General features: G+C 33.5%; 1 protein-coding gene across 1 annotated transcript in view; it reads left to right on the top strand.

Annotated features, from left to right (window-relative positions):
• The window catches only part of LRRIQ1 (leucine rich repeats and IQ motif containing 1), a 238,671-nt gene extending 216,675 nt beyond the window's left edge, over positions 1-21,996 (top strand). Inside the window, 3 exon segments of the mRNA XM_017880705.1 lie at positions 5,485-5,617; positions 8,685-8,745; positions 21,684-21,996. Coding sequence (XP_017736194.1) covers positions 5,485-5,617; positions 8,685-8,745; positions 21,684-21,836 — 347 coding nt within the window. The 3' untranslated portion in view covers positions 21,837-21,996.
• Positions 21,997-23,358: the final 1,362 nt, after the last annotated feature.

Genomic DNA, 23,358 nt, shown 5'->3' with positions numbered 1-23,358 from the left:
AAAAAAAAAAAAAAAAAAAAAAAAAAAGAATTGGGACCTAATTAAACTGAAGAGCTTTTGCACCACAAAAGGAACCGTCAGAAGAGTATACAGACAACCCACAGAGTGGGAGAAAATCTACACAATCTATACATCTGACAAAGGACTAATATCCAGAATCTACAGGTAACTCAAACAAATCAGTAAGAAAAATAAAAACGATCCTATCAAAAAGTGGGTAAAGGACATGAGTAGACAATTCTCAAAATAAGATATACAAATGGCCAACAAACATGAAAAAATTCTCAAACATCACTAATGATCACGGAAATGCAAATCAAAACCACAAGGCAATACCACCTTATTCCTTACAAGAATGGCCATAATAATAATAATAAAACAGTAGATGTTGGCATGGATGCAGCAAGCAGGGAACCCTTTTACACTGCTGGTGGGAATGTAAACTAGCACAGCCACTGTGGAAAACATGTAGAGATTTCTTAAAGAACTAAAGGTAGAACTAGCATTTGATCCAGCAATCCAACTACTGGGTATCTATTCAGAGGAAAAGAAGTACTTTACAATTCTCAATTGACTTCTTTGTTTTCTTTTCTTCTTCTATTTTTTATTTTATTTTATTATTATTTTTTGATTTCAATAGGTCTTGGGGGAAGAGGTGAGGTTTGGTTACATAGATGAGTTCTTTAGTGGTGATTTCTGAGATTTTGGTGCACCCATAACCCGTGCAGTGTAAACGGTACCCCGTGTGTAGTCGTTTATCCATAACCCCCTCCCACTTTTCCCCCATGTCACCAAAATCCATTTATTTTTCGTCTACCTTTGTGTCCTCATAACTTAGCTCCCATTTATGGATGAGAACATAATATATTTGGTTTTCCATTCCTGAGTCACTTCACTTAGAATAATGGTCTTCAAATCCATCCAGGTTACTGTGAATGCCATTATTTAATTTCTTTTTATGGCTAAGTAGTATTCCATTATTTTTATAGACCACATTTTCCTTATCCACTCATTAATTGATGGGAATTTAGGAGGGTTCCATTTTTTGCAATTGTGAATTGTGCTGTTATAAACATTCGTGTGCAAGCAGCTTTTTCATATGACTTCTTTTCCTCTGGGTAGATACCCAGGAGTGGAATTGCTGAATCAAATGATAGTTCTATTTTTTAGTTATTTAAAACATCTCCACATTATTTTCCATAGTGGTTGTACTAGTTTGCATTCCTACCAACAATGTAAAAGTGTTCCCCTTTCACCACATTAACATCAACATCTGTATTTTTTTCATTATTTTTTATTTTTTTGATTATGGCCATTCTTGCAGGAGTAAGATGGTATTGCATTGTGGTATTGATTTGTATTTCTCTGATCATTAGTGATGGTAAGCATTTCTACATATGTTTGTTGACTATTTGTAGATCCCCTTTAGAGAATTGCCTATTCATGTCCTTTGCCCACTTTTGATGGGATTTTGTTTCTTGCTGATTTGTTTGAGTTCCTTGAAGATTCTGGATATTAGTCCTTTGTTGGATGTATAGTGCAACGATTTTCTCCCACTCTGCTGTGGATTGTCTGTTTACTCTGCTGCTGACGATGATTTTTTTTTTTTTGCTGTGCAGAAGGCTTTTAGCTTAATTAATTCCGATCTATTTATCATTGTTTTGTTGCATTTGTTTTGGGTTCTTGTTTATAAAGTCTTCGCCTAAGCCAATGCAAAGAAAAANAGGAACATTTTTACACTGTTGGTGGGAGTGTAAATTAGTTCAACCATTGTGGAAGACAGTGTGGCAATTCCTCAAGGATTTAGAACTAGAAATGCCATTTGACCCAGCAATCCCATTAATGGGTATATACCCAAAGGATTACACATCATTCTGCTATAAAGACACATCCACACATATGTTTATTGCAGCACTGTTCACAATAGCAAAGACTGATATCAACCCAAATGCCCATCAATGATAGACTGGATAGAGAAAATGTGCACATATACACCATGGAATACTATGCAGCCATCTGAAAGGATGAGTTCATGTCCTTTGCAGGGACATGGATGAAGCTAGAAACCATCATTCTCAGCAAACTAACACAGGAACAGAAAACCAAACACCGCATGTTCTCACTCATAATTGGGAGTTGAACAATGAGAACATACGGACAAAGGGAGGGGAACATCACACGGTGGGGCATGTTGAGGGGTGGGGGTTTAGGAGAGGGATAGCATTAGGAGAAATACCTAATGTTGATAATGAGCTGATGGGTGCAGTAAACCACCATGGCACGTGTATATTTATGTAACAAACCTGCACATGTTGCACATGTATCTCAGAACTTAAAGTAAAATTTAAAAAGAGATAATTAAAAATCTGTTATATAGTAAGTTGGTAGATCATAGTATAAAACCATGCAAATTATATCTGAGTTTTCTATTACATATAATATATTTATTATAATACTAACTGAAAAATAGGATATGAAGAATACATATAATTACAGTCAGCCTCTCATATCCATGAGTTCTGCATCTGTAGGTTCAACCAACTGCAGATAAAAAAAATTTTTTAAATGCACTTACGCTGAACATGTACAGATTTTTTCTTTCATTATTTCCTAAGAAAATTAGTATGATAGTTTATATTGTATTGCGTATTATGAGTAATCTATAAATGATTTAATGTATCTAGGAGGATGTTCACAGGTTATAAGCAAATGTCATTTCATATCAGGGACTTGAGCATCCACCAATTTTTGTATTCAAAGAAGGTTCTGGAACCAATTCCTTATGGGTACTGAGGAACAACTATGTGTGTAAACTAAAGTCAAAACAAAAAAAACAAAAATGTGAAAACAGCTACAAGTAAATGCCTTTATATATTAACCAGCAGTTGTCTTGATAATGATGTTTGCAGATTGTCTTTTCTTTGACTTTTTACTTCCTAAATTTTCTATAATGAGTATTATTTTATAATAAAAGTTCAAAATGTTTAAATAAAATTACTCAAGGTTGTGTTTTGAAGTAAAAAGCACATATAAACAGTAGTAACTGGAGGATAGCAAGAATCAAAAGAAGACATTTTTCGGCCGGGCGCGGTGGCTCAAGCCTGTAATCCCAGCACTTTGGGAGGCCGAGACGGGCGGATCACGAGGTCAGGAGATCGAGACCATCCTGGCTAATGCGGTGAAACCCCGTCTCTACTAAAAATACAAAAAACTAGCCGGGCGAGGTGGCGGGCGCCTGTAGTCCCAGCTACTCGGGTGGCTGAGGCAGGAGAATGGCGTGAACCCGGGAGGCGGAGCTTGCAGTGAGCTGAGATCCGGCCACCGCACTCCAGCCTGGATGACAGAGCAAGACTCCGTCTCAAAAAAAAAAAAAAAAAAAAAAAAAAAAAAAAGAAGGCATTTTTCTTAGGTTAATAATATAGGGAATTGGTGCAAGACCCATAGAAGTAGCAAGGAACTGTGGATAAAGGGATTAGTGTTCTGCAGGCAGAAGGATGCTTCTTCTGATATTGAAAGGAAGGAATTACTGGGCAGCCTAACTGGAAACTGGTAAGTATCCGTTAATTAATCCAAGTCACCCTTATTCTTCCTACACAAGTTGCTAAAAGTAGGACTTCTGCAAGCTTCCAAGAATAAATGTTACTTTCTCTTCCTCAGTAACAGGAGTAATTCTGAAATGATTTTGCTGAGACAGAACCACTTCCTCTAACATTTGAATTGCAGTATTTTCAAGTACATCCAGCCAATTTCACCACTATGCTTGTTCTGTTTCTTACACTGAGCTCATGCCAATCTACCAATTTATGCCTTGGGGTTAAAATGGTTAATAAGAATTGGATCCTTATGATGAAACTTCTCCTTTTTACTCAGGAATTGTTGTTTAGAACTTTGGCTAAGTTCTGATGTAAAACCACTTAGAGTTTATGAAGTGTTATTGTAGAATTGAGGAAAGCTTTCCAGAATGAGTACTTTAAAAAGTGACCATTGCAAGTATATGCCACTATTTTTAAGAACAGTAAGACTGAGATTATTTACGTTTTAACTAAAAGTTCACTTATTACAAAAGGATTCTCTCCATATCAGGAGTAGGTGAGTTTCAAGTCTTGGACTCAGTTGATCATCAGGGTCACTGAGTCATCACTATTCTCAGTCACTGTGCTGTCCAACATCTGGCCTGGTCACTCCAGGAAACCAGATCAGTAGCTAGGGGTTTTGCTAGAATAGAGACCCAATGCAGTGTGTAGCAATGCCAAATCTTCCCTTTGTTTGAGTGTGTTTTATAACTTTTGTATAATTATAAGGCTATTTATGAAAATGGAGTCTGCTGATGGATTCAACAGCCAATCCCCTCATGTGAAGCAATTGTTCCTCTAATTGTAGCAACTATGGAAGAGTTGGCCTAAGTTCAGGTTTCAAGGCCTGAAGTCATTTTAGAAATATAAGGTGGCACAAGAAGCAATAGGAACTTTGCTAAGTAACGGAGTTTTAGATACTCAAAGCATCCAGATTTTAAGCTTTCCAGAGACCTGGTTTCAGCATCTGTTTAAATTGAAAACTAGAGTCATTTCACTAATTATAACAGTAACTTTTAAGGAAGAAAGACATGTTAGATATATCATCCTCAACATATTCTGAATGACACATGCTAAGCTTGTGTGTATGTGTATGTGCACGTACGTGCACAGGGTATTCAAAATAGGTTTTGCACCATGCTTTATTTGTTTTCCAAACAACTTGCAAATATGTAGACTTCTTCTGTACAAACATCTATAATGAAAGAATATTCCAAAGTAATAACTTGACATTTTAAACATCAGGTTTTTAAAATACAGGATTGTTCTGAGTTGATTACTATGATTTAGGTTTTAAGAGGTGTCTCCCTCTGGTATACTTTCAATCAAGTTTATGAAGCCAACAAACCGCATATCAAAAATGAAGCAGTCTAGAAGATCAAGTCCATGGAGGAAGGCTTTAAAACTAGTCTTCAGTGTAGCTCCAGAATGCATAAAATACTATAGTAGCTTACACAGAGCAAGCTCAGTTTTATGTAAATGAAAATTCAGGTTCAAATACACTCAATATAATTTGTAAATTCTCCATATGGATAAGAGTGGTATAAGAACAATTAGACTTCAATCCTGAAAGGACAGATATGGAACAGATGTTTTATATTAGAAGAATTCTACAAGGCACCAAAAAATAACTCTCTGATTTTCTAATTAAAACTCAAAACAAACCCTATAAATGGTGATTGATTTTAAGTATGTTTTTCAAAATAGATGGGTTTGAAACTTAAGCAGGAAAAATAGTTAATCTGTGACTGACATTACTTTTCTTACTGACATTACTTTTCTTACAGATTTAGCTCTCATAAGTTAGTCATTTTTTACTTTCTTGTGATAAAATGTTTAGCACAGATGGAACTGGTTGGGTGAAGTTTGATCTCTTTAAATAACAAATACACATTCCATATTTCTTTCACAGGTATAGAAGAAGATCCTATCCACAAAGATACCACTGCAGATGAAAAATTAGAAAGGAATAGAGAATATACATACCAATGGCTTCACACACAGGTTGAGGTTCATGGAACAACTAGTTCCAGAAATATGAAATGGTGAGGTCATTTCCTCTAAATTAGATTTTTGTATTGTAAACACATCTTGAAAATTGAAACCTAGGTTAATTGTGCTAAAACAAACATGACTTTATAGCCAAAGGCCAATAAACTACATTGCCAGGTAATAAAAAGGCCTTTCATATAGAATAGATTTAATTACTCCTTCTATTTTTCACCCTGAAATGTTTGGGAACAACTCTATTCTGTAATGCTTGAAACCAACAGATGAGCCACAAAAATCATTCTACTCTATAAAGTAAAAAATGTGGTATTCATTAAATGTTTTTAGATATCATGTATATTGTAGGTTGTGTTTTATTTTGCTTTATTTTTGTTATTTGTAAGTTTGACAGTTAAAATTATAATTCAACCCTGTGGCTGTCATGTAACTCATTTCAGTGATGCCCCAAAGCTTCAGTTTCCTCTTTCATAGAGAGATAATAATTATAACGCATGACGTACAGGTGAGCTACAAGGTTGAAGATATCAAATGTTTATATTCCCTAGCAACAAGGTACCTTAAATCTAAAAGTTGCTTAGTTAATTTTTGTTATATTAATGTATGTACCATTTTGCTAGGGCTGCCATAACAAAATACCAGATTGGGTAGTTTAAACAAGGGAAAATTATTTTATCTCAGCTCCAGAGGCTACAAGTTCAAGATCAAGGTGTCAGCAGGTGCAGTATCTTTGGAGACCTCCTTTGTTTGCAGATGGCTACTTTCTTGCAGTATCCTCACATTGTCATCCTTTGGGCTGTGTTGTCTTTGTTGTAATCTTCTCTTCCTACAAGGACACAAGTGATATTGGATTAAGGCACACCTATATGATCCTATCTACCTTAATTACTTCTTTCAGATCTCTAAGTACAGCCATATTCTGAGGTACTAGGGGTTGGAACTTCAACATACGCATTTTAGGGGACAGAATCCAGCCCATAGCAATATGATATAAAGCATATATATGCATCCTGAACCAAAGTTTTAAGGAAATAAAAGTCCAGAGATGATATTTTTACATAGATTTTCAAGATTTTGTTTTAGCTACATATATCCACAAGGAATAAAAATGTTGTTATACGCATTTATCAAAAATGTAAGCCAATGTTGAATATAAATATAAAGACAATTTTAGAAATATTTTCAGGCATAGTGGGTAGTAACTGTTTCACATGAGTGTCAAACACACAAACAAAAACCTGTAATTATTACAGTTAAAACTTAGTTTAACAGCAAGTCAAAATAAGTTTAAAACAAATTTCTTTTAATAATATATACAAATGTAACTTTAATATGTGATCAGTTTTATCTAATTCATTTAAAATATGAAAATCATATAAAATAAAATAAAACTTTATGATCTGAATTAGGTCAGATTTTAATGTGAGCAGAAAAGTAGGAATAAAGGCATCAGTATTTGAGAATTTTTATCTTACTAATTATTCAAATTAATGTAAGCACAATTTATTTTATGTTGTTATTAATCAATTGAATTAATAGGGTAGTATCTTCGTCTGTTTTGTGTTGCTATAATAGAATAGCTCAGACTGGGTAATTTATAAAGAAAAGAGGTTTAGTTAGCTCATGGTTCTGCAGGCTGAGTTGTTCAAGGAACATGGCACCAGAATCTGCTTGGTGTCTGATGCCGGGTCACAACATGGTGGAAGGTCAATGAGGAAGTAGACTCATATGAAGGGGCAAAACCCACGGGGTATACTGGCTTTTCAACAACCATTCTCATGGCAACTAATCCAGTCCTGCCAGAACTAATCCAGGCTAACAAGAACAAGAACTCACTCACTGCAAGAATAGCATCAAGGCATTCATGAGAGGTAACCACCGTCGTGACCCAAACACCTCTTCACTAGTTTCCAGCACCCAACGTTGCTATATTGGGGATCAAATTTCAACATGGGTTTTGGTGAGACTACATCCAAACCATAAGAGAAAGCATCCTTAGAACTATAAACAAACATGTAATAATAGAATCCACAACTTACTATTTCTATTAACCAGATATAAGAGGTCTTATTCAGAAAATTAAAACATTAGAACAGATGTAGTGTAAACAAAAATGTAAGAAAAAATGTTTCAGGATGACATTTTGATATACTTAAATATTTAACGATAATCCTTACTCATAAATAAGTTATATATAAAATTTTAAACAATAAACAATTGTTAATAAACTTTACCCTTTGAAAATATAATACACTAGCGCCGGGCGCGGTGGCTCAAGTCCTGTAATCCCAGCACTTTGGGAGGCCGAGGGCGGCGGATCACAAGGTCAGGAGATCACCTGGCTAACACGGTTTTTGTAAACCCCATCTCTACTAAAAAAAATACAAAAAAATAGCCGGGCGAGATGGCGGGCGCCGGTAGTCCCCAGCTACTCCGAGAGGCTGAGGCAGGAGAATGGCGTCACCCGGGAGGCGGAGCTTGCAGTGAGCTGAGATGTGGCCACTGCACCCCAGCCTGGGCGGCAGAGCCGAGGACTCCGTTTCTCAAAAAAAAAAATTGAAAAAGAAAAAATGTAATACCACAAATAGGTAGTCATATTTTAAGAAAAAAAAGATTTTCAAAGGACAAGAGTTCTTGAAAAGGCCAAATATCATTGTTCTAGTTTTAAACAGTAATTTTATTTTAAAATATTAGTATAATTCATTAAACACACTAGAGCATTTTAAAAGTAGAAGCTTTATTTTTTTGAAAAGGCAACTAAAAAATATAAGCAAATAACAAATCAAATGTTTAAATTTTCTATAATTTATTAACCATCATTAGTAGTACTATCAATTGTGGCTCTTTGCATGTGTTTATGTTTGACAAAGAAAGGTGGTATTGAAGTGTTATTTAGAAATTGAAATTTTATCTCAAATTGATTTTTTTTTAATTAGGGAAAGATGTACATTTGTACTTATTTTTGCTTGTAACATAATTTAAGAAAACTGTTATTTCCATTTTGTAAATAACTAATTTCTCTCAAGCTTTTTAGTTGGGCATTTCTTTTATATGCTTCCTCTACATTTACATTATAAAATACTTTCTGTTTTTGTCACTATGCAGCAATCACTTTTTGCCTGAGTTAGATCCAGATGTACTTAATGGTGGAAGAGTTCAGCTTGTGGTAAGAAATGTGCTTACAGAAAAATGTTGTAGACACTAATACTCAAATAAATACACTTTAAAATATGTTTATAATTAAATTATGAAAATATCACAACTATCTATTTGGGATAATATCAAAATACCATGTGTTAAAATAATAACTTTTCTTGTCTTGTAATACAATTTAAAATGTGACATTGCTTAAAAATGTTAATTTTATGTGACAGAAGTAAAAATATTAGTATCCTACAACTTTAAAATAAAATTACTCTGGATGGAAAATTGAAACTTTTTTCCTTGATACTTTAGAAGAGTAGAATTTGCAGGCTATAACTGGAGGAAATAACAAAGCACCCTCATTACTCAGAAAATCCAACCATACAAAAAATTAACAAATAATTGTGAGCTCAACAATTATATGTAATAAAGTATAAAATATTGGAGCTTTTGGTACAACCAGGTTTTAAACATAATGATCAGAATAAAGACTCTATGCTGTATAACTGTAAGTGCATTGCTAAATTCAATTGCACTATATGCTACTAGAAGGAAGACTATGTAAGCAGAAGGAGAATGGTCAATTTGGAGTCCAGGAAAACTGATCACATAAAATAAGAATTTTTCAGTGCATTTCTAGGAATTTCCAGAGAATAGAGTATTCTGACCAGTGACAGAAGTGTGTGGCCTTTTTGGTAGGTGAAAATGGATGCATCAGGTAACCCTAAGTTTACAACCAATCATTACCCCTTGCTCAGATTCTGCATTCACCAAAAAATTTATATGTTTAGCTTGACTTATAGAATTTTATATGAAAAGATCATGTGCTATTTGAATAAAATGAGTATTATGATTTCCAGACCAGTTATATTCATCATTTTTATGAACAACTCATGCAAGGAGTTTTCCTGAAAGAGAAGCAAAATTAAGGTAGTTGCTAGCTAAAGTGCGTGTGTTTTGGAAGATATTTATGGAGTCTATGCACAGATTTGAGATAACCACTCAGCAAATATCTTCTTGCATTTTAATAGAGACCTCTCTAAGAAAGTGGCCTATAGATTATCCAGAGAAAATTGCTAATTTAGGCCATTAACACTACACATATTATTGATTAATACTTTGGCACAGATTGGTCAGTGGCCACTTTTGAGCAAGAATTGAGATATAAATCTGTAAAGGAATGCCAGGATAAAGAAGTGATATAATATTGTGGTCAAGCATGCTGTCTCAGGCCTGTAATCTCAGCACTTTTGGAGGCTAAGGCAGACAGATTTCTTGAGCCCAAGAGTTCAAGACCAGTCTGGGTAACATGGCAAAACCCCTTCTCTACCCCTAAAAATTAAAAAAAAATTTAGCTGAGCATGGGGGTGCACACCTGTAGCCCCAGCTCCTTGGAAGGCTTAGGTGGGAAGATCATTTGAGCCCAGAAGATGGAAGTTGCAGGGAGATGAGACTGCACAACTGTACTCCAGAGTGGATGTCAGAGTGAAACTCTCTTTCAAAAAAACAAAACAGTTACAGTATTTAATTTTCCACATTTAAAATGAATGAAAACTGATTGGATAGATTACTGATCATAAGAGGTCTATGAGATTAATGCAAGGATATTAATCCTTTTTCCATACTCCTCTATCTTCCACTATATACAAATAAATAATATACATTACAATGATACATTTTGTTTTCACATTGAAGTGATCCAACTGAACACAATAACAAGGTAAATGGTACTGGAATAGGAATATCCAGATGTCTCTTTTTTTAAATGAGTGGATGCAGGGAAAGGCATCAGTGGCTTTTATCAAAAGGATACAGAGCTGACTAAAGGACCAGAGTAGAAATCTAGAAGAGTACTGGGAAATGAAAACACCCCACTTGCCCACTTGTGCCAGGGAACTGGAGGCAGATAATTACACAATTGGTACAAGGCTATACTAAGAGGAAAACGAAAAAGAAAAACAGAAAGAAAAAATCGCTGCAACTGTTACTAGTATAAGATTCTTAAAAATGTAATAATAGCACCCACAATAAAAGGACAGAAAATTTGAAACAAAAGTTATCAAATGTTGAGAAAGGACAGATGGGTATGCAAGCAAATCAATTATAAACTCTGGAAATAAAACATTTCATTTATATATGCTCTAGACTGGACACTATAAAAGATAAATTTAGTAAACCAGAAGATTATCTACAAAGAAACAATAATTAGATTGACAGCTAACTTCATATCAGAAGCAATGAATGCCAAAAGACAATGGATTTTATTTCTTAATAATAGGGATGAGTATCATCCACAATACTCTTTAGTAGCCTTCAATAGTAACTCAAGAATAAGGCATAATCAAACGTCTAAATTCTGGATATTGAGGAAGCTAGTAAATAACATTTCTGTCTTTCACGGAAGAGCGAAGCATATTGCATGACAGGAATTAGAAAAACGAAAACAAAGTACATTTTCTTTACATCTAAAAATATATCAGAAGTCATGTCAAATATATAGACAAGTTTATAATTAATTGACTAAATGAATCCCCCCCAAACCCCAGAATTTTCCTGCAGAAGACAGAATTATATATAATTCAGGTTTCCCAGGAAACATACTCTGATAGTTTTATGTTTGAATGCAGAGAGTTTATTCAGGAGAGCTTTCCAAAACAACTCCTGTGAGAGAAGAAAGAAGCAGAAATGAACAGAGGGAAATGGTGACCTTCAGTAGAGGTGCATCAGAGAAAGTGAGGTCTGAAGACAGGGAAGACCCTTTTGGGTTGTCCTAGCTTGAGATAAGAGGACCAGGCTTTAATGTTCCTGTTATCTCCTCAGAAGAAGGGTGACTTTGATAAGGCAGTTCTCTTCTGCGAAGGACAATTTCCAGAGAGGGATTTGGCTGAGACCCATCAGGCTGCAGTTTTCTCAGTGACTATCTCTCACTCAGTTGTTAAACATGATCTAGGTAGGGTATGATAATATCAAGGCAAGTTTAACATTCATGAGTGCAACAACTTAGTCAAGAAAATGTGTCAGTTGTACCCAGATAAATCTACAAATTAGAAGAAATCTCATCCAATATTACAATGATTGTTGCAAGCCTGATGAAAATGTGTATTGAGGATTAAAAACCCAAGAATATGAGTGTCAACTCTGAAAAAGAAGAGCAAGTTGTGTCACAAGACATAAAGGCTTAGTAAAAAGGTAAAGCGAACTTTATGGTTCCAGCACAGGAATGGATGAATAGACCAATGGAAATGAATAGCAAGGTCAGGAATAGATATATGACTGTACTATAAAGATTGGAAAGCTGAGATTGTTTACTAAATGGCATTGAAAATATACAGGAGTATGCATGCACACCTTTTACAACAGTGGGCAGAATTCAGAAGGTTCGAAGATCCAATTATGAAAGATAAAGCTGTAAAACAGGTAAAACAAGGAATAATAGCTTTGCAACTTAGCAGTTAAAATACATTTTTAGAAAGGTATGAATAGTGCAAACTATATGGCAAAAAATCAGATGACCGTCTTAAATTAAATATCTCTTTGTATTAAGGATTTAATAGAAAAGGTTAACAGGTATATGACTACTGTTTTCAGTGCCTCATTTAACAGAGCTTAATATCTAAATATAAAAAAGATCTCTTTCAGGTAACCCAATGAATACATTAGAAAAATAATATAAATTGGTAGTTCACAGAGATGATGCCTAAATGGGCAAGTATATGTGAAGAGATGCTCGGTTTCCAGGTGAGAGGAATGAAAATGAAAATTAAGATGTCTTAAGATTATACTAATCAAATGGCAAAAATTGGAAAACTGGATATTGCAAAGGGATGTCACCCAATGTGAAAATCCTTGTGTACAGTTGTTGAAAGTAGAAGCTGGTAGTCATTCTGGAAAAGAAACTTGTCAGTGTTTATTAAAGTAGGTGTTTGAATACCCTATTAGTCTGCAAGCCCATTCTTGGAGGAAAAAAAGATACATATTTTTGGATACATATATATATTTGGGTATATATATTTCTGGATATATATATGGATGTGCATATATGTAATGTATGTATGTGTGTGTGTATGTGTGTGTGTGTATATATATATATATATATCTCCCAGATTATTTTTACATACAGCCACCAAAGAATATATACCAAAAAGTGTGTTGCTGTATTATTTATACACATTTAGAGGCAACTTAAGTACTCTTTAAAGAAATGAATAATTGGTTGGATATACATTATGAAACACAATACATCAGGCAAGAGGAATAAATTAAAACCATCCAGAAAATAGATTTAAATTACATATTATTGTGTTTAAAAATTAATGACCATAATTTTAGTACCAATTTATTTGTTTTCCTAATTGTTTCTGCTTTGGGCTATCATATAGTATAGGCCAGTCCTTTTGAAGAAAAACATTTTTATAAAACCAGGATAAAATTAATCAAACAACTATTGTATAAGTTGAAAAACAGACAGCACAGGACTATGATCCCTGAGATAAAAGTGTGGAACGTGAGTTCCACAATAAATTCAGGTAACAGCTTGAAAACATTTTCTGGACTACAGCAGAGGGAAGGGAAGCCTAAAGAGAGCTCAGTAATTTCACTGAGTTGAAAGAGAGAAAGGAGTGTTCAGAGTTGCTGAGATAAATGGTATTTACAGGGTAAAATACTAGAGAAAGTGTTGCAAAAATTTGTATAGTGGTTTCCTTAAGTCTTTGGCCAAATACTAAGCTCTGTGTATAGTGCACTCTGTGACTCATTGATGTCCAGAAGGGAACAGCTACTGGGAATATCTGAACTGAAAAGAGACTCTAGAGGTCCAGAAGGGAACATCTACTGGGAATATCTGAACGGGAAAGACTCTAGAGACCAACCCAAACCGGGAAACATTAGAGTCCTGACCTGCTACAGTGGAGAACGTCCCAGACATTTAGTTAAGACCATGTAAAGTTAAACTTTAGGAACGGGTGACTCTAGCCGTGGATTAAAAACTCTTCTAGATCCACAATCGTAAAACATAAATGTAAGCCTCAAAAAGACCAAGTTAATCAACAAATCAACTGCCTGCTAGAATAAAAGCTGCCTCTGTTAGAACAGAAGCTAAGAGAGTTTAAAGGATGCTAAGAAAACCTACAGATTCAGCAAATAAAATTACAATGTCCAGTGTGGAGTAAAAAATTGCTAATCCTTCAAAGCAGCAGGAAAATGAGCCTTGTAAGAAAAATCATCACTAGAACCAAATCAGGTAACCTTTTTAAGATTCTTGCCTGCAAATTATAACATCTATTAAAAATATCAGAGATTTGGCCACGCGCGATGGCTCACGCCTGTAATCCCAGCACTTTGGGAGGCTGAGACCGGCGGATCACGAGGTCAGGAGATCGAGACTATCCTGGCTAACATGGTGAAACCCCGTCTCTACTAAAAATACAAAAAAATTAGCCGGGCGTGGCATCAGGCGCCTGTAGTCCCAGCTATGCCTGTAGTCCCAACTACTTGGAGGCTGAGGCAGGAGAATGGCGTGAACCCAGGTGACGGAACTTGCAGTGAGCTGAGATCAAGCCTCTGCACTCCAGCCTGCCAACAGAGCGAGACTCTGTCTCAAAAATAAATAAATAAAAATAAATAAATAAATAAATATATTCAGAGATTTAAATGTTGAGGAAACAGATTGAAATCTTAATAGAGAAAATAAACTTTAAAAAATAATCAGAAAATCTAGAACTGAAAACTATTTCACCTTAATTGAAAAAAATATAATGGCTGGACTTAATAAATTAGACATTGGGAAGAAAAGTGCGTTCAGAAACAAAGCAAGATAAACTCTCCAAAGTGAAGCAGAGAGAGAAAAAATAACTTTAAAAAAATCAAAGCTTGAGTGCTCTGTCAGATAATAGCAAGCAAACTAATAGATATGTCGTTGACTTTCCGGAAGAGAGATTAGAGGTGAAAAAATATGTGAAAACTAATCACTGAAAATATTTAAAGTTTGATGAGAAATATGAGAAAACTGATTTTAAAAGTTTAACACAAAAATTACACCTATGCACATCATAATCAAATTGCTGAAAACCAACACAAAAGAAAAAAAATTAAAGCAGCTAAAGTATACATGATATACAGGAGACCGTTTGTAAGGAGGATGATTCACTATTGATCATAAATATTGACATCCAGAAGAAAGTGGAAGAAAAAAATGTCAACTTGCAATTCTATATCCAGTAAAGGTAGAATTCTAATTTACCACATTAACATAAAAAGGAGAAAAATCATTATCTCAATAAATGCAGAAAATGTTTACCACAAATTCAACAGATTTGTGGTAAAAATTCATAGAAAATTAGGGCTAGAAGACACTTTCTTAACTTGGTACACTTAGTGGTTAAAGGCCCAATGTTTTGTACCTAATATCAGGAACAAGGCAAGAAAATCTGATTGGAAAAGACCATCTGATTTTCACAGATGACATCTTATTGTACATAAAAGTCTTAAGAAATCCTCACAAACACTTTAGATGTAATAAGTGAATTTACTCAAGGATACACAATAAATATTAATTTAAAATATGCTACATTTCTAAATATTAGCAATAAACTTTAAAAATTAAATTTAAAAATTGCATTCATGACAGTGTCAAAAAATGTAAAATATTTAAAAATAAATGTTAACATTGAAATGTGCAAGCCCTCTACACTAATAACTGCAAAGCACTGCTTTAAAAAATGTCAGAGACATACTTATTTATAAATAAGTTGAAAAACTCAAATTGTAAGAAGTCAGTTCTCCCCAAATGTTCTGTAGATTCAAAGCATTTCCAGTAAAATTTTTGGTAGAAATGTACACACTGATATTAAACTGTGTATGGAAATGGAAAGGACCTAGAATAGCAAATGCAATCTTGAAAAAAGAATAGTAAGACTCATGCTACACAGAATTCAAGACTTGCTATCAATCCCCAGTAATTGAGACTGGTATATATATATATGCGTGTGTGTGTGTGTGTGTGTGTATATATGTGTGTGTGTATATATATGTACATAAATATATATGTACACACATATACATATATACACATATATACATAAACACATATATACACATATATACACAAATATACACATATATATGTGTGTGTGTATATATTTATGTATGTGTTAAGATACAAGAATCTATCAATGGAAAGTATAGGGAGTCCAGAAAAATACCCACACTTATAAAGTCAATTAATTTTCTATAAAGTTTCAAAACAATTCAAGGGTGGGGAAGATAACCCTTTCTACACATAGTGCTGGACAACTAGATAACTATATGAAAAAATAATCTTTACTCCTACTTCTTATTTTATGAAAAATGAATTTAAGATGAATTATAAGCCTGAATTTAAAAGTCAAAATTGTAAAACCTGTTGAAGAGGCCTGGCATGGTGGCTCACGCTTGTAATTCCAGCACTTTGGGAGGCCGAGGCGGGTGGATCATTTGAAGCCAGGAGTTTGGGGCCAGCCTGGTCAACATGACGAAACTCCATCTCTATCAAAAATACAAAAATTAACTGGGCATGGTGATAAGTGCATGTAATCCCAGCTACTCAGGAGGTTGGGGCACGAGAATCCCTTGAACCGGGGAGGCAGACTTTGCAGTGAACTAAGATCACACACTGCAATGCAGCCTGGGCAACAGAGCCAGACCCTGTCTCCAAAAAAAGTAAAATATAATAAAATAAATAAAAAATAAAACCTATTGAAGAAAACAGTGAGATACATCCACAAACCTGGTATAGGCAAAAAACCTAAACCATGAAACATATAAATCAATTCTAGTTCATATTTAAAAACAGCCCTTAGGAAAACACAATTTAGAAAATAAAAAGAAATAAAAGTCAAACCACATAATCAGAGAAACATTCATATTCTCTTTCTTTCTGTCAAAAGTAAATGAAAAGTTGTTCACTTAGAGAAATAACCAATACCACTCTACACCTATTAGAGTGGTTAAAATAAAAATTACTGAAATTATCAAATGTTGACAAGTATGCAGAGCAACTATATCTCTCATACATTGCTGGTGAAAATGGTACAGCCACTGGAGAAAAAATCTTTATAAGCTTTATAAGCTTGTAAAGACTCTGGTACCTTCAGAAACTTTATAAGCTTTTATAAAGTTAAATATGCACTTAACATGTGACCTAATTATTACCCTTCTGAGCATTTTTCCTAGAGAAGTGAACTTTCATTCAAACAAAAAACTGTACATAAATTTTCATAGCAGTGTTATTCATAATAGCCAAAACTTACCACAACTCAAATCTCATTGAATGGTTAAAAGAATAAAGAAATGATGGTACATACATACAATGGATATACAACACACAACTAAAAAGCAATAAACAAGAAAGCTGTTGGCATATACAAATATTTCCATAGATCTCAAGGACATTGTGTTGAGTTAAAAAGGGCTAATCTCAAAAGATTACATGGCATATTATTTCATTAATATAACATCCTTAAAATCACATTATAGTAATAGAGAACACGTGATTAGTTGTCATGTTTAGGTTGGGGAAAGGATATGACTATAAACGAGAGCAAGAGAGTTTCTTTGGGAAGATGGAACAGATTCATGTCCTGATTGTGGTGACAGTTGAATCTATACATATTAATATAATACATAATCTATACATGTATGTATGCATAATTTATATATATGATAAAATGTCATAGAAGTGCAAACAAGAAAACATTAGTGCATGTGGAAGCTAGCGAAATCCTAATAAGGTCAATAGTTTAGTAATAGTATTGATACAGTGTCTGTTTTCTGGTTTTGTTGATCATGATTTCGTTATGTGAAATGTCATTGAGGCATGCTGGGTGTAGGGTGCATAGGGAAATCAGTGCTATTTTTTGTAACTTCTATGGCAGTTTTTTTTTTAAACTTCTATGGGAGTTGAACTTCATGTTTAAGGTCTTTGCACTTTATAGCATGTACATTATTTCTTTTAAATATTTAAAGTGCCTTCCCTACCCACATATGTTATACAACAAGACATCTGTCTTATTACATAAGAAAAGGATTTTGTGAAAAGATGATGTATTATGAATTTAGGAATATGCATAATTCATTTTCTTTACATGAAATTAAAAAGCTTTTAAAATCACTCAGACATCTAGATATATTACAAATAATTATGTGGTATATTTATGGTATAATCATAATTTTGCCATAATTTGCAAATTATTCTAACAGTTAAAATAAATGAACTAAATCTAGATCTTACATATATAATGTACAGTGAGAAAAGCAAGCGGCAGAAAAATGTATCATTTATGTTAATTTTGAAATAATATTCTAAAATGTTTAATAAATAGGTAGAAAATCACAGTAGCATGTAAGGAGACTTCATCTTTATAAAACTTGCTTTCTCTCTTTAAAGAAATATCTGGGTAATAAGTACATATACATTTGTTTTATGTGTGCTGTTTTGTATATCTTCACTTCCAAAAGAAAATACTTTTAGAATTAATAATTAATACAATCTTGTTTATGAAAAAAGTGCAGAAGAGGAGGAAATCTGTATTGTTTAATATATGAGAAAGAATTTCTTTTTAAATTAAGTTGCCAAAGTTGAAGGTGAATCAGAATCCAAATGCTTGGAAAGTTCTGTCCCAAAATGTACATCCCTCATTTCATTGTGAAAATATAGGGTAGGGGTGGGGAGAGTGGCAATTACAAACCTTGTAGGTAGGGAGATAAAAGAGATCTGTTCCAAAAACAAAGACCTAAAAGAATTTTGCAAAATTACAGTCTAATAAGTATTTGCCATTATGTTGTATGTGAGAAAATTCTTATCTGACATTAACTTGAGATTGTTTATTATAACCATAGAAAATATTGTATTTTAGAATCCAACATACCTTTTTATAGAATGACTGTCAAATGTGTGATCAGCTATCTTCAGTTTTTTTTTTTTATTATTATACTTTAAGTTCTAGGGTACATGTGCATAACGTGCAGGTTTGTAACATTGTGTTATACTTGTGCCATGTTGTTGCTGCCACCCATCAACTCGTCAGCACCCATCAATTCTGCTCATTTATATCAGGTATAACCTTCCCAATGCAATCCCTCTCCCCTCTCCCAATTGATAGACCCCGGTGTGTGATGTTCCCCTTCTCGGAGGTCCAAGCTGATCTCATTGTTCAGTTCCCACCTATGAGCTGAGAACATGCGGCTGTTTTGGTTTTCTGTTCTTGTTGATAGTTTGCCTAAGAATGAATGGTTTCAAGCTGCATCCATGTCCCTACAAAGGACACAAACTCATCCTTTTTATGGCTGGCCCATAATATTCCATGTGTATATGCCTGCCACATTTCTTAATCCAGTCTGTCACAGAAGGACATTTGGTGATTCCAAGTCTTTGCCTATTGTGAATTAGCTGCCGCAATAAACATACGTGTGCATGTGTCTTTATAGCAGCATGATTTATAATCCTTTGGCCCTCCATGTCTGTCAACCAACTCTGAACTGAAAATATTCAAACAAACAAAAAATAACAATATAACGATAAAAATAGTGCAAACAAAAAAGCAATACAATATAACAACTATTTTATTGCATTTACATTTAATTAGGTATTAGAAGTAATCTAGAGATTATTTAAACTATAAGGGAGAATATGCATAGGTTATATGCGAATAATTCTCCATTTTATATAAGGGACTTGAGCATCCATGGATTTTGTTATCTGTGGAAGTCCTGGAACAAAGCCCCACAAGTACTGAGGGATGACTGTATATACAATTTACATGACATTGAAAATAATCTGCATCTTCTTTACCATTTCTCTATTTTTTAACGTTAAGCAGAGAATGATGTTTAGTTGGGAAGCCAATATTTTCAAAAACAGGATCTAAATATTGTTGCATATGAATGGCTGTGCCAGATTCACTGAAAGACATTAACTAGCCCATTTATGAAATTTCTAGGTTTGCTTTTAAGCTGCTAAATGGCATTATTGTGAAGCCATGTGTTTCTCATAATTTTACTTCTAAAGCTGATTTCCTATATAATTGACCAAATTAGTAACTGACACTAGTTATTTTTTACTTTGGAAAAAATCATCTTTGGATGTTAATGGCTTAGATGATAATAAATTTTTTGGAAGGTGTTTATTTACAAATATTTTCTTGACTGTAGGTTTCGTCTTATTCAGGGTAGAGTGGGAATTCTGCTTTCTAAATAGGTGTAGTGAAATTATGTCATTACATTTAAATAAATAAACCTCATTTTACAATATTAAGGCTTATAATCTTAAAGCCTCTTTAGTCTGCAGAAGGGTCCCTTATGCGGCTCACATGTTTTTTTCTTGTTATCTAAGTAGTCTCACCAAAATTGTGGTATTGCTTTCATGTTTCCCCTTAACTTTTGACTGTTTTTTTTATTTTTTTATTTTTTTAAGGTTTACCATTGATGGAACTTTTCTAATGAAGCTATTCTAATGGTAGACATGTACTCTTGTATACTGTTGAAATACATTTCAAAAGTAATGTATAGCATTTTTCATACAAATTACAAGTATAAATTGGAAGCCAATTTTTATTTATTTTATTTTAATGTTTTCTACCAAGGTTTTTTGACAATGTAATTATATTACTTAGCCAGTTGCATTAAGAAATGATTGACATTATACAATGGTTTATATTCTGAACTCAGCAAAAGCAATACTTGCTTACTTAAAAACAGTTTGTGAGGCAATACGTATGTTAATTAGCTCAATTTAGCCATTCCACAGTGTATACATATTTTAAAACATCGTGTTGTACATGATACATGTATACAATTTTTGTTTGTCAATTAAGACCAAATAAATCAGGGAAAACATAAATGAATTTGGAAAAATATAAGTATATTAAATAAATAAATGTAAGTTCATATGTTTAAGAGTAGGAAGAAGGTGGGAGGCGGATGTAAAGGTGAAGGGCAAATATCTGAATTTTAAAGAGGATCATTTTTGGATTCTAGTTCCTTGAGTCTTTGTAGCTCATCATATGGAGACAGCTTTTTAACCACAGTGGTGGTTTTATGCTGTTATTTTGCTATACTTAAGTTTTCCTAACATCAAACATTAAGAACAATGCATTTTCACAGGATTTCAAGCATGGTGTGGTTTTGGTTAAATCCCAGCTACTTTGAGGCTGCTTTGCTTTCCCTCATAGCACTTCCCCCTATTTCAGAACTGAATCCTAATATATCTTTATGTAATGATATTCAACATTATGTACAACAATGTTTTATAGGTAAGATGCAATTATTTTTGACACTTAGATTTGGTCTAAGTAATAAAAGTTCAAAGGCAATTTGAGATAAAATAGATAATTTAATTTTTATGTTCATTAAATAATGTCCTGAAACATCTACATATTTATAATTATCCCAAAATTAGACTTACATGTAATATTTTTATATTGATAATGGTTCTAATGAGAAGCTAAAGATTGTCTGTACCTTAATGGTATGCAAGAATGGGATGAAAGGCATTTCAGAGAATTTTATTGATAAGACTAATACATGTAAGTGGCAACATATAATTATTGCAAAAAAAATGCAATATGACATGTCTAACATTCAATTAAGAATTAAATAATATACGTGGCAAGTAAATAATGTCAAGCTCTTTAAAGTTCCATCAGCTAACTTTGAGACTGATTTTCATCAAAATTACTGTACTAAAATGTTTTCTTTTGTTGTGCAGACTCAAATAGCAATCCTCAATTTTACAATCGACTCTTATTTGCAAAAAATGCTTTGACATAGTGCATTTGTTCTGCCTGGGCAGCAATAAAGGATTGTGGTATCATTTTGAAGAAGGTTGTTTGACAGAGCCTGTTTGTTTATTTGGGGTAATGTGAGCTGTATTCAGAAAATGCCATATTTTGTTTCATGATTGTATACATTCTCTTCCATTGCTCCCAGGCAAGACTTGTAAGCAGAGAAGACACGGATTTAGACCTTCTTTCCATGACCAGTGGAAGTGCTTTGTCTGTGAAAAGAGGAAAAAAAAATCAGGCACACAGACACTCAGCAGGATCTTCAAGTAAGTTGTGGTTTCCTTCAAAATTAATTTAGAAATCACAAACGAATTGATGGAACCTAATGCCAGCAAGAATTCTTTTCAGATGGGGTAGGATGCCAGCAACCTGAACTGCCCAAAATGTGCATTTAGATTTTTTCTTTCTTTAAATATACTCTTTTGATATAAACAAAATTAAATTATTTCTAAAATTAACTGCATCAGTTTTTATTTTAATTGTATTCTGGGCTTCAATATCTCCTGCCCCCCACACCCTGTGAATCATATTGAATTCTTTGATCATTTAATTTTAAAAGAATTGTTTAGATTAATTGTAAAATGTTAGATTTATATACGAAAGTAGTGTGTCTTGGCCTTTCGCCATTGATTTAATAGATACTATATGTAAAGATAATTTTCAAAAATATTTTTAAATAGAAGAGCTTTAAATAATATTATACTGTCAGAAAACATGCTTTCAAAAACTATTTCCATTCATATGTAAGAGTTTGATTATGTCTATTAATGATAACTTTATATTCATAAATCTGTCACATACATCTATTACCTTTAATTTGGTGAGAAATATACATATATATCAAACATATATTTATATAACATATTTGTTATATATGTAGAGAGAGAGTATAAAGATAATGATTTCAGTGAGTCTTATATTGCAATTATCAACTCTGAAAAATGTAAACATTTAAAAAATAACTGTATCTTGTGCTATTTCAGGGGAATAGAGAGTAATTTTTTTCAAAGTCCTTATTTAACCCTAGAGATTTTGAGATATCTTCTAAAATGTGGCAATAATTAAGTCTTTTTACTTTAAAATGAAGTCTTCATACTTAATTATACTTATTGTTATTTTTGAAAGTTTTATTACTCATTGGTATTACAGTTGTATATATACATATATATAGGCTCACACACACACAAATACAAAATCAATATTTGATTGAAAGTGAAAAATTCAGTGATCCAGATGGTGCTCTCCAGATAAATGAAAACTTCAAAATGATTCTCTGACTTTCACTTTTCATCCAAGTACTTGGCTTTATTAGATTATAATCATTTATATTTATTAATACATGCAAGTTCATTTTGATAAAATTTAATTTACTTTTGAAATAATTTTAATATGTCTAATTTTATTTTATTTATTTATTTTGTTTTTGTTTTGTTTTTGTTTTGGGGGGGGACAGAGTTTCGCTCTGTCGCCCAGGCTGGAGTGCAGTGGTGCAATCACTGCAAGCTCCGCCTCCTGGGTTCACGCCATTCTCCTGTCTCAGCCTCCCCAGTAGCTGGGACTATAGGTGTCTGCCACAACGCCTGGCTAATTTTTTGTTTTTAGTAGAGACGGGGTTTCACCATGTTAGCCAGGGTGGTCTCGATTTCCTGACCTCGTGATCCGCCCGCCTCGGCCTCCCAAAGTGTTGGGATTACAGGCGTGAGCCACTGCGCCCGGCCTATATGTCTAATTTTAAAATATTTTCCAAGTTTCAAAGACCTTCGAGAGCTTGAATTTTTCTTATATGATTATAGAATCTCGTCATTGAAATATAGCCCTAG

This window comes from Rhinopithecus bieti, unplaced genomic scaffold (genome assembly GCF_001698545.2).
Source record: "Rhinopithecus bieti isolate Rb0 unplaced genomic scaffold, ASM169854v2 scaffold_11966, whole genome shotgun sequence".
NCBI lineage: Eukaryota > Metazoa > Chordata > Mammalia > Primates > Cercopithecidae > Rhinopithecus > Rhinopithecus bieti.
Note: the sequence above shows the minus strand (reverse complement) of the source record. Positions and strands in the feature narration are given on the sequence as shown.